The following is an 11,682-nucleotide window of genomic DNA, read 5'->3' on the forward strand; positions in this document are numbered from 1 at the left end:
AACAACGCTACGCGGTGCGAGAATGCACTGCTCATCTCCACAAGGCGGTCAAGCGAGGGTCACATGGCTTTTTCCACAGTGTCTGTATTGCTTTCTGAGCTGCTGGGCCTAAGGAATACGGACCGTGCAGGGTGGAATGGAGCCAGATGAAGCTACTGGTCATGAAGGTAGTCCTTTTTCAGCCCAGTATGACCAGTAATTAAGAGTGTGGGACCACTCACCTCCCACCAGGAGAATTATTTATGTGTGTGTGTGTGTGTGTGTGTGTTTGGGGGGGGGGGCGGATCTCAGAGGATAAAGTGCCATAGGAAGACACTGTCCTTGTTTATATATCTTTCATTATCCTGTTGCCAGGCAATATTCTAAAATCCTCTGTTTGTGTGTGTGTGTGTGTGTGTGTGTGTGTGTGTGTGTGTGTGTGTGTGTGTGTGTGTGTACAGTGTGTCCTCTGAGGAACTCTGGGGGGGGTGGTGGTTAGGACAGTTCAAAACCCGTGTTCATGCTAATAGCATAGCGGAGCTTGTCACGCAGGATGCTCTTCTTGCTGTAGTTGGGCAGCTTGAGCAGGTTGAAGCAGGTGGAGGAGGTGGGCAATCTGCCTCCAGGCTCCTTCTTACGAATGGTGAAGAACCCCCTCAGCACGCTGCCTAGTGTGTCCCCCGTGTCCTGCAGACACCAATCACAACAGACTTAAATGGACCTATACGTTACGTGATTCATTCGGAAAAAGAAAAAAAAAAAAAAAAGCTTTCCATTGTACATAAACATATTTCACTTCCTCGTATGATATTACTTAAATGTATTACTAATGTACACCCATGTTTTGCCTGAATAAGTATCTTCTATTGACATGTAATTAGCTACTCGAACACCTCTCACCTGATCATCCGACACTTCCACACACCGGATAGAGAAGGGGGGTTTGAGGTAGGCGAAGCCCAGCAGAGGGGGTCTGGAGCAGCTTGTCACAAACTGCAACAAGCGGAGATTATCACAGATTATCACAGACATTGCTCCCTTCAAATCAGCCAGTGTGCCTGTGCAACATAGCCTCCAAAACATAACCCTCCGTTATGAACGAGTAAAATACATTGGACAGAGAAGAGCAAGAAGATATTTTTCTCTGAAAGATATTTTCTTTAAAAAATTGGTGTTCCTTCTGATTTGCATGGGACTCTCCAGAAATCAGTTTTTTGACCATGTAGATAGCAAATCTCTGCCTATGAAACAAACATAAGGACATTTTATTAACAAAGCTGTTCCTTTACAATCATGTATTAACCTTGAGAAACATGGCCCTCTCCTCAGGCGTGAAGTCACTTGACAGGATGTCCCAGAGCCATATGATAACACGGTGGCTGCTGTGGAAACCTCCGTAGTACACTGTGTGTTTCCTGCAAAGGTGAGTGTGTCCTGGTCACAAACATTTAATTTTATCCAAATTGACAATAATATTTGTAGTTGCTACAGTGGATGTTAGATCCTAAGTAAGACGTTTCTTCTAAGATGATTTATCCCACCTAAACAATCCTTACATACAGGAAGAGAAAAACCCACTTGAGGTCATCCAGGTCGATCTCTGCGTTGTCTCCAGACACCAAACGCTGAAGCTCAGGAGTTGAAAACATGTGCAGCCACTCAGGGTTGATGATGCACCGGAAGCCCCGGATGAAGGCTGCAGTTTGCTCCTTAATCTGGGTGTGCATGCGAAAGTGCGCCATCAGGTGGATGTAACTGATCCTGGAGAAGCGCAAAAGTGTGTCAGTGGGACAGAAGGCTCCCTCTCCAGTAACAATGACAATTCTGGTGATGATGACTAACTTGTTTTCATTGGTGACTGGTGTACTCTTCCCTCCAGGAGTGAGCTCATGGCAAACCAACTGTTCAGTGGGCAAAACATTCATTAAAAATATTCATTTGGGATGAACATAATTGCAAATCTAACACTATCTATGTCTGAGAAACTTTTTTTGTTTTAGAATCAGTAAATAATAAATACCAGTTGCTAAAATATTATTAGCATCTGATTTTAGTCAGTCAGAATTTATGAACCTGTAGAGTAACCCATTCCGTATAGTTTTTTTAGGCTGATTCATTAAAAAAAATTCTTATACATTATATTATAATCAGAGGAGGTAGTGGCGTCACTTGGCAAATGGGTGTTTCCCTACCTGTCCCATGACATCTTCATCATATGACAGGGTCAGTCCCAAGTCACTGACATCGCCATCATAGCGCTGAAACAATCATCAATCATATTATACCAACACTGTGTACCATGGTCCAACTTTTCAGTTCTAAAGAAGAGCTGCATGGCATTGGGAATGTCTCAATTCATGGACCACATCCTCCCTTGTGTGTCAAAGAGCTGCCCTTTCTACAATCTATCTAAACATTTTTGTTTCTATTCATTAAAAGGTCCCATGACATGAATTTGTTTTTGCTTTTATATAAATCTTAGTGGTCCCCTAATATATTTTCATGTCAGGAGACCTTAAAAATGTAAATTTTCCTCAACCAGTGATTAATTTGAGGTGGCCACTATGCTCTGAAAAAATATGGACTGTGGAAAGTGGCATAGGTTGGATCCATCTGCTGTAGGATCAAATTAGAGGACTGCTTTTGAAGGCAACAGTAGGACAAGGTCCCCAAACTGAGACATGTCCAAATAGGCAGACAGACCTTGATGGACGTGAGGTTCTTGTAAAACTCTGAGTCAAGCGAGGGCAGCTCATCGATGGAGCTGTAGAAGGTGCTGTGGTGATGGCCCAGCACCTGGCTAAGGAAGAAGGAGGCAAATGGCACGTCCACCACGATGCCCTCGTACATGGCCTTCCCCAGCATCTTTCCCACAAACTCAAACAGCAGCAGGTGGTTCTCATGGATGTTAGATGTTGGGGAGGGATACAGACGCTCATCCCCACTCGTTGTCTGTAACACAATTTTGAAACTTTTTTTTTTTTTGCCAGAAGAAATAGAAGCTCAGGTACTGATCACTATGGAGAAGCAGAATGGATAACCTTGAACAGATTCAGTGCTGGGTTGAACACTTTCTTGATAATTTCCTCCAGAAACTCCTTGAAGACACCATCCTGGTCTATGCCGGCCTCGTCCACTCCCAAGTCATTGACGAACTTCACACGGATCACGCCCTTCATAGAGTTGACCGGCAGTCGCCGGAGCTGGTCATATCCATCCTTGCAGAAAAGTAGAAAACAGGAAGTAAGTTTGCTGCCTATTGAAAGTTTGAGTTAGGATTTAATGACACTGGAGGACATATGGATGTGAAGAAGGCAGGCAGACGTTAAGCACAGGCACCTCCAGCATACGGGACCGTCGGATGGTTATGTGTGTCACATGGGGCGACGCCTGGCTCGTTTCCACCAATCCCAGGCTCTCCTTCTCCTTAGTCACAATGTTCCGGAACAGTAGAACTCTCTGAGAGAAATAGGGGACAAAATGTGTAAAAAGCTCATCATTAACTGCACGCCAGTGATGAATCAGTAATGTATTTAATAAGCTGATTTTACAGAATATCATGGAATCAGCTCCTGAAGTAGAAACACTCAAATGGCTCGGCATTCATTTGTACTTTATTTGAAAATCAAAAAAAAAAAAAAAACCTTCTTTATCTGAATATGGCACAGACATTATACTCTTCTTATTTTCAAAATGACTGATATGAAGCAAAAGGTGTGACAGAAGGCTACTCTTTTTAAAGGGAAATAAAATATCTATTTCACTGAACAGGAGTCATGTGGCTTTATCCAAGTGTTAGAAGGAGAGGCTGTACGTCCGATGTCCTACGTTTTTGTGAGGAATAACATGAGGGATGTACTGCAACAGCAACTGGGCTCTCTTCTTGCCCTTTTCCAGCTCCTGGAACAGAAGGCTGGGCTTCAGGTCTCTGGAGAGGAGCACAAATTGCCTTTAAGAACCCCAAAACCACATCTGGCCATCAGCTCCAGCAAAACAGGAAGTGAGATTCTTACTTGCGCAGCCAGTGGTCATCAGGAGAGAACCGGCGCCGGCAGTCCCGTTCATAAAGAACCATGAGCCAGCCGTGGACGCTGTGGAACAGGTCCAGTTTTTCCCCTTTGGCATTCTCTGGAACAAAAACACAGAACAACACGTTACAGAACAAATAAAAATTAAAATGCAGCACATTTACACATCATAGGGAGAAATTACCCAGGATGCCATCCGAGATCATCTTGTATACAAAAGTGTTGAGAAATGAAGAAATGGTGACTAGTTCTTCTGTTTTAAAAGAGATCTGCTCTTCATAGAGCTCAATGTCATCCAGGATCCTGCAGAGAAACATCCACGTTATGGGTGCAACACTGCTCATGACGTAGCAGAGATCCGTGGCATCACCACTACCTCATAAATCAATTGGATTAAATTAATAATAAAGAAGGGAGGAAAATCGGACTTGACATGGAGATTTGTTGTTTTCAACACTAAATACAGTACGTGCAGTATGAGAAGCTTACGTGATGAGGTGACGAGAGCAGTCGCAGAACAGCATCAGCATGGCGAGGAGCTGCTTGGACTCCTCGGTGTCATTGTTAAGACACTCCAGGAAGAGCTTGAGGCCACCCTGCAGGCCCAGCTCACAGATGAAGGCCCAAAGCTTGGGCAGCAGGTCATCCAGATACGTCAGACCTGAACAAACCAACACATTACAATATTAAAACAGTTACATAAACCCGAGATGCTTTTTGAAAAAATATATACTTCTAAAAGTAGGTTTACAACGCCACACTTCTTTTTACTTTAGTACATTTAACAAACTCACTTCACTACATTGGGCAACATTCAACTCTTTTTTTTTTTTTTTAACCATTTACAAGTTTTATTTTAACATGATCTAACATGTTTCACAAATCAGACGTAGTCATGCAGTCACATGACCACACACAATCAGTGGCGAGTATTTTAAATGGATCCAATTTGTGAAGTAGAAGAAGGATTTAACGTTATCGTTTAGCTGTTTTATTCAATTTATCAATGCTAACACATATAATCAGCATATATAAGACAGTTTGTACACTCAGATTTGGTCCATAATTAATACAAATCGAACTTTAATAAATTAATAATAGTATTAGGTAGTTTTATATATCACACACTTTTTTTTCTGTCTGCATATATATATATTTTTTTTAATCACTACATACTTTTTTACTTACTTGAGTAATTTTATGCATTACCACTTTTTACTTGTACTTGTGTATTTGCAATTTGGAGTAATGCTACTCATACTTGATTAAGATTGAGAGTCTGTCCTTAATGTACTCCATTCTGAGAAATGGCCCATGAACTGCTTTTAATGGAACACAACAGAAACAAAAACGAAAGTGGATGCCTGTTTTTCAGTTGCGGCTGATTAATGTGTTAATATACACATGATATATCTAAATTCTCAGTCAAAATACCCAGAAAAAGGCGTGTTCATAAAAGCACACATACATCAGACCTGCAGTCAGATGAAGAAGTTTGGGAACCCCTCTCAGTCGGCATTAATAAACAGTGGAATGTCTTTAATTTCCTAGGAACATCTTGGATGTATTCCGAACATGCGATTTTAGAAATGTAGTATTTAGTTCTATGAAATTAAATCAAATAGAAACATTTAGTTGATTTGATTACTTGCAACACCTATTTGACTGAATTAACTCGTCTTCTTAGACTGATGTGTCCAATCCCGTTATTTAAGGAGGCCAATTACAAGTTACTCCTAAAAGATCTAAAAACAAATATATCATCATGTGTTTTGTGGATTTGGAGAAGGCTTATGACCGTGTCCCCAGGAGCAGGCCATTCAATCCCTGTACCAGAGGAGCGCGAGTTTGGTCCGCATAGCCGGCAGTAAGTCGGACCGGTTCCCGGTGAGGGCTGGACTCCGCCAGGGCTGCCCTTTGTCACTGGATCTGTTCATAACCTATTAGGACAGAATTTCTAGGCACAGCCGTGGTGTGGAGGGTATCGAGTTTGCTGGCAGGTGAATCTTGTCTCTGCTTTTTGCAGATGATGTGGTCCTCCTAGCTTCATCAGCCTCTGACCCTCAGCCCTTGCTGGGTATGGCCGGGCGACGACACACCACAAACAGAGTCGCTTGTTATAGGCGAAAGCTCATTTAGACAAGCCAGATTCATTTTGGAACAAAGTGTGTTGGTCTAATGAGACAAAAATGTGCTTTTCGTGGTGGAAGAAGATCACTGCGTTCCAGGAAAAACACCTGCTGCCTGCTGTCAAATCTGGTGGAGGTATGGATACGAGTGGTGTGGAACTGACCGGTGAGGATCTGCAGGCGGATCTGTGTAAGTGTCGTCAGGGCTGTCTGGTACAACACACAGATACTGCAGACCTTCTGCACCTCTGCTGAGTCCACCCTCTTCCCCCCAACGGGCTTCAAGATGTTCCTCACGGACGCAGACTTCTGGAAGGCCCTCTTGAACAGACCTGCAGGGCAGCAGGATTTCTTAAAAAGTTAATTCTCAGACAATTTATCAAAAGTGATTATCGGCCGCCAGATCAATGTGAATCAATTTGTCTCTGAACTATCTTTCCATCTAGAGTAATATGTCCTTGTGCTGAAATCAGCTTTTTTTTTTTTTTTTATAGTTTTTCTCCAGAAATGTTAACAATCTACAATTGCAAAGTAAGCAAACAAAAGAAAGACAGTTCACCCCGTAACTACTGATTGAAAGTTGCTCTGGATGAGGGCGCCTGATAAAAAGCCCTGGAAGTGCTGGTACACCCAAAAAGTTCAACATAACCACACACACATTTACATCATTGAGTCTGTCTGGAATGAATGTAGGTTTCCTCTCTCTGACACAGAAGATCTGTCGTTATTTCTCCAAGATGTTTAGAACATCAGAGATGTTCAAGAATTTAAGTGAAATTACGCAGTTTTAAAGGCAATCGCACCAAATAGAATTGTTAGTTTTTTTGCTGGCCACCGTCATAGCTGCAACACTTTTTAGATTTTTTACTATTCATTTTTTTATGTATTAGCTGTAAGAAGGTGCATGATTAGGTATACCTGACATGAGACTGCACAGATACACAGTGTGTTTCCCACTAGGCTACTACCACCCTACATGGCTACATGGCATAGGGATCTGCAATTAGTCAATTACAGCTAATATAGACCTGTATGTCTGTTTTTAGGCTAAAAAAAAGGCAGTTTTGTCACAGGCGGTAGGATGATTGTAACCAACTGTTAAGAATTTTGTTGCTGGCCACCGCCATAGGGGTGAAACTTCTTTTAAATGCTAAAAACTCACTCTTTACAGGAAGGTTGTTCTGCAGTGTTGGAGGTGGGGGCGGTGGAGGTGTGGGATCCTGAGCCTCCAGCTTCTTGCTGAGCACATCGTAGAAAAGGGTCCGAATGACAGGCACACCCCACAAGTACTGCAGCTGTCGAGTCACCAGGGGCATGGACTCGTTCAGACTGCAGGACCAAAACAGAAGGGTGCACTGAAAAATCTACTGCCAAACAGAAAAGCAGCTTCACAAGATTTCTGAAGATGCATCTTCAGCGTCGCTGATAAACCGATACTGACCCATAGTCAACTGTTTGGGAGAACCAGCCCAAAACAGGGTGCCAGTGTGTGAGGTTGGACTTCTTCTGAGACACGTATCTCTGGCAGTAGGACAGCATGTCAGTCAGGACCTTCACAAAGTGGTTGGCCTCCTCCTCTAGCACCTTCTCATTGAGGTAACCCAGCTGAATCAGGTTACCTGTGTAGAGGAAATCATAAAAAAAAAGCAGGGATGTTCCTCCAAATCTTGCCCAGAAGACCAGAATGTATCAAAAAGACTGAATCAAAAGACACACACACACACACACGCACGCACAAAACACACACACACACACACACACACACACACACACCCTACCCAGTAAGCATAGTGTGTGGCTTCCCTCCAGACACACACAAATGTCAAGGCACTGCTCCTCTCGACTCAGAAACAAGATAAACTTCCTGAGAAGGTCATGCGTCTGGATGGTGGCCATGCACTGAAACACAGGGACCAATCAGAGCGAGCAGAATGGAACGAGGGAGATGGACAGAAGCTGCGGTACCTCAGGTGTGAGCGAGTTGAGGTGCGAGACGACGGCTGGAACAGACATGATGTGGATGAGGAATGACCTCAGAAGATTGTCAGAGAAGTGAGCAGCTATTACAGGTCTGAAAGAAAAGAAAATTGAACAAGGGAAGTTATTCTTCTATTCAAACAAGATATTTATACACTAGTGCAGTCAAAATTAACATTTAACGTGTTAAAATAAAGTTAAAAAAAAGTGAATGCATTGTAATTAATTCTGTTCAAAATGTTTAATCATTTCACAGCGCAGCAGTTTAAAGGTCACCTATCCTATTTTTTAGCTTTTATATCGGTCTTATTGGTCCCCTAATACTCTCTTTCCAAAATTCAGCAGTTGAACGGTGAAGCAGAATGACCAAAGCACTCTTTACACCTATCACCATTTCTTATACAGGCCAGGGGACCTCGTATTATTGTAAATCTCATATAGTGACATTGAAAGTAACCTTTAAGATGGCCAGCAAAACATCAAAACCTTCAGTGATCTGCTGGACACACAATTTCAATCAATACTCCTCTTCCTCCTTCAAGAGGAAGCTACTTTAATCAAAAATCGGATCCTGGCACCAACCGGCCTTCTAGACCTCAGTTCCAGAAGGAGAGACAATCTCACTGATGAAGAGCGGCCAGAGTGCGGACTCACCTCAGAGAAAGGGAGAAGATGGCGGTCAGCATGCTCTTAGACAGAGATGGCCTGGACCTTGCAAGTCCATTTGTGAGCAAGATCTGCACAGAGTTCATTAGAATTAGAAATAAACAACTGAAACAGAAGAACTGGTGGGTTTCTGAACTAAAGGAATGCAACTTAACACCTTAAATCACCTGAAATCCACAAATGCATCCAAAATGTATACCTGCAGAATGGAGTAAAATCCCTTTTGGTTCAGATGGCCCATGATGTTCTCACAGATTCTATTCAAAGCCGATTTAAATGGTTCCCCTACAAATACAAATACAAACATACAACTGCACTTAAAACTGCAGAAGAAAAATACGTTTAAAAAAAATTATGACACAAATCACCTTTTCCTTTCATGATCTTCCATGTTGCTGTATCAGTGAAGGTGATCAGCATGGTGAGGTAGAGGGTCACCAGTTTACTCTCCTGCATGATGTCGGGCTGAAACAGGAGGACAGCAGATTAATCTCCATAATGGCTTATTATTACTGTCCCTTTTCCATATTTCATGCATCACATGAGACAGGATAAAGACTGACCTACATAAAATACCCATGCTGAGCTATTCATTTTACATTTACAGCATTTATCAGACACCCTTATCCAGAGCAACTTACAATCAGTAGTTACAGGGGACAGTCTCCCTGGAGCAACTTCGGGTTAAGTGTCTTGCTCAGGGACACAATGGTAGTAGGTGGGATTTGAACCTGGGACTTCTGGTTCACAGGTGAGTGTGTTACCCACTAGGCTACTACCATCGCATATATTCCAACCTCACATCAGTGCTGCATGAGAACAAGAGGGTGAAACATACCTTCAAGGTTTTGAGGAACTCACAGGAGATCCAAAGAACATCCTTAATTTGTTTGAGCCATGGGATGGTGAGGTCTTTAGAGAGAGCCAAGGACACATACCAAACCTGGCCAACAAAATACGCCATGCGAAAATATCAAATACCAAACACCACAAGATACAAGATCATTCCAATTCTGTGCTCTGGAAGGTTCTTACTTTGGGTTCATTTTCAACATCCATACTGCTGAGAATAGTACGGCAAAGCTTCTCGAAACGCTGTAACATCAAAACACGTGCTTACATGCAGAATGTCTATCAACTCTAATGTGTGAAGTTGCAACGTTTTAACATCACTTACCAATTTATCATCTTTTCTACAAATGAATAAGAGCTTTCGGGCAATTTTAAAAATTGATAATGCATTCCTTTTAGTTGCTGCAGTGTCTGTTACTGAGAAAAATTCATCCACTTCTTTCCTGAAAGGAGGAAGGGGAGAAAAATGGACATGAGCACTCATGCCATGGTCTGGTCTGGTCTGGTCTGTTTAACCAGCAGGTTTATTCCAACCTGAACTGGTTCTGCAGCCTGCAGCGGCACAGGTAGCGCCGCACCAGCGCCTGGATCTGGGTGGCGGCCCGCTCCTTCTCTTTATGGCCCTTCCTCTCCTCCCTCGCCTGCCGGGCTTTGTCCAGGAACTGGGACTTGGAGGTCTGAGTCGCAGCAAACATCTTCGGAACCTGGCGGGTGGTAAATACGAACTCGGCGTCCGCAGCCGCCGCGGAGTTACCAGCTCTCCGACGAGCTGGTGTTCATGGTTCCTCCGAAGACACGTGCCGTACTGCGCAAAAGACACGAGTTAAAAATAATCACAATGAATAACAGAGACGGTTCACATCCGTACAAGAACCTTCACCAGCCTGCCAACTGCAGTCAACACGAACCACGTACAAGCTGGCATAATCGTACTCATATATGCTGTGGCAGTGCTGGAGGCTTGATCAGTACAGAGCGACAGCTGTCAGTCAAGCCTGCGCAGGCCTCAGGACGTTCTGCACCAAATCGCCACTTTTTCCTCATTTTTAAATCATTGTGCATGTTGGCAATAATGACTTCATTGTTAATGAAATTGTTAACTAACAACCTGGTTCTTTACTTGAAGCACAATTCTACAAGAAAGGCAAATTAGGAAAGTTTCTGGAATAATCGGCTGTTCTAGAGACTGCCTGCCTGCCACATATTTTATACGGACAGTCCAGATAAAACTCACAGCCCATCGCGGCTCAGCACCGACCGAGTTTACACACTCGCTACTCACCCGAGCCCGACTCTCTCCGCCTCTACTCCGCCCGGTCAGCCGCTGCTCCGCCGGCCAGCAGCCATCTCTGGAGAACACACAGCATGTCACCCGGCAGAATAAAAAAACTTTTTAACCTGCTACAACAACGCGAGCGAGCTGCTGAATATCTACGTCATCGCCGTCTTTAAACGCGTTCTGCACGTCGACATAACCTTGAAGGAGCGACATTCGCACTTTTCAGATGAATGATATTAGCCAGCTAGCGAGCTGCATGAAACAGAAGCTGTAGCCGAGTTGCTTGTTCTGCTCACCTTATAAATTCTGACAGCTAATCGGTAATATAAATAAGAGAAACACAGTCACGCGTATAGCTCCAAAACGCGACGGGCGAACATTTAACATATTATAACATGAGCACAAAAAACAGGCTTTTACGTTGACTGTCACCACTAATCCCTCAGTGTCACTTTAAAATAGCTCCGGAAGAAACTTTTGTAAATAAATGGTTCCGTGGTCTAATATTCATAAATAAAAAAAATATAAAATATATTTAAAAATATATAAATATAGACAGATAGACCGTTTATTTTGCAATAAACATACAACTGTCTTTTTCACAAAACAGGAAAAGTAAAACTAGGTTTTAGGAAGTCTTACTGGTGGTATCATGTTGGCGTTTCGTCACAAGATTTCTGCGTTTAAGTGGCGCAGGATTGAAGCGCACCTGCGCAGTTTTGCTGATCATCATGTCATCAGCGCGGTGGAAACGGGCAGAATATGATTTGTA

General features: G+C 43.0%; 1 protein-coding gene across 1 annotated transcript; it reads right to left on the reverse strand.

Annotated features, from left to right (window-relative positions):
• Nucleotides 1-373: 373 nt before the first annotated feature.
• ube3b (ubiquitin protein ligase E3B) lies at nucleotides 374-11,356 on the reverse strand. Its single transcript, XM_028997312.1, has 27 exons — nucleotides 11,207-11,356; nucleotides 10,914-10,980; nucleotides 10,166-10,436; nucleotides 9,957-10,074; nucleotides 9,815-9,874; nucleotides 9,618-9,722; nucleotides 9,148-9,244; nucleotides 8,979-9,064; nucleotides 8,768-8,850; nucleotides 8,102-8,207; nucleotides 7,915-8,035; nucleotides 7,578-7,755; nucleotides 7,299-7,465; nucleotides 6,301-6,468; nucleotides 4,497-4,668; nucleotides 4,192-4,310; nucleotides 3,993-4,107; nucleotides 3,808-3,907; nucleotides 3,319-3,438; nucleotides 3,021-3,197; nucleotides 2,683-2,931; nucleotides 2,172-2,237; nucleotides 1,822-1,880; nucleotides 1,558-1,740; nucleotides 1,283-1,394; nucleotides 880-972; nucleotides 374-666 (listed from the first exon to the last, which is right to left on the reverse strand). Exons 3-27 carry the CDS (start codon nucleotides 10,324-10,326, stop codon nucleotides 475-477), a joined length of 3,207 nt encoding a protein of 1,068 aa, XP_028853145.1. The 5' UTR covers nucleotides 10,327-10,436; nucleotides 10,914-10,980; nucleotides 11,207-11,356; the 3' UTR covers nucleotides 374-474.
• Nucleotides 11,357-11,682: the final 326 nt, after the last annotated feature.

Source organism: Denticeps clupeoides, chromosome 11, assembly GCF_900700375.1.
Source record: "Denticeps clupeoides chromosome 11, fDenClu1.1, whole genome shotgun sequence".
NCBI lineage: Eukaryota > Metazoa > Chordata > Actinopteri > Clupeiformes > Denticipitidae > Denticeps > Denticeps clupeoides.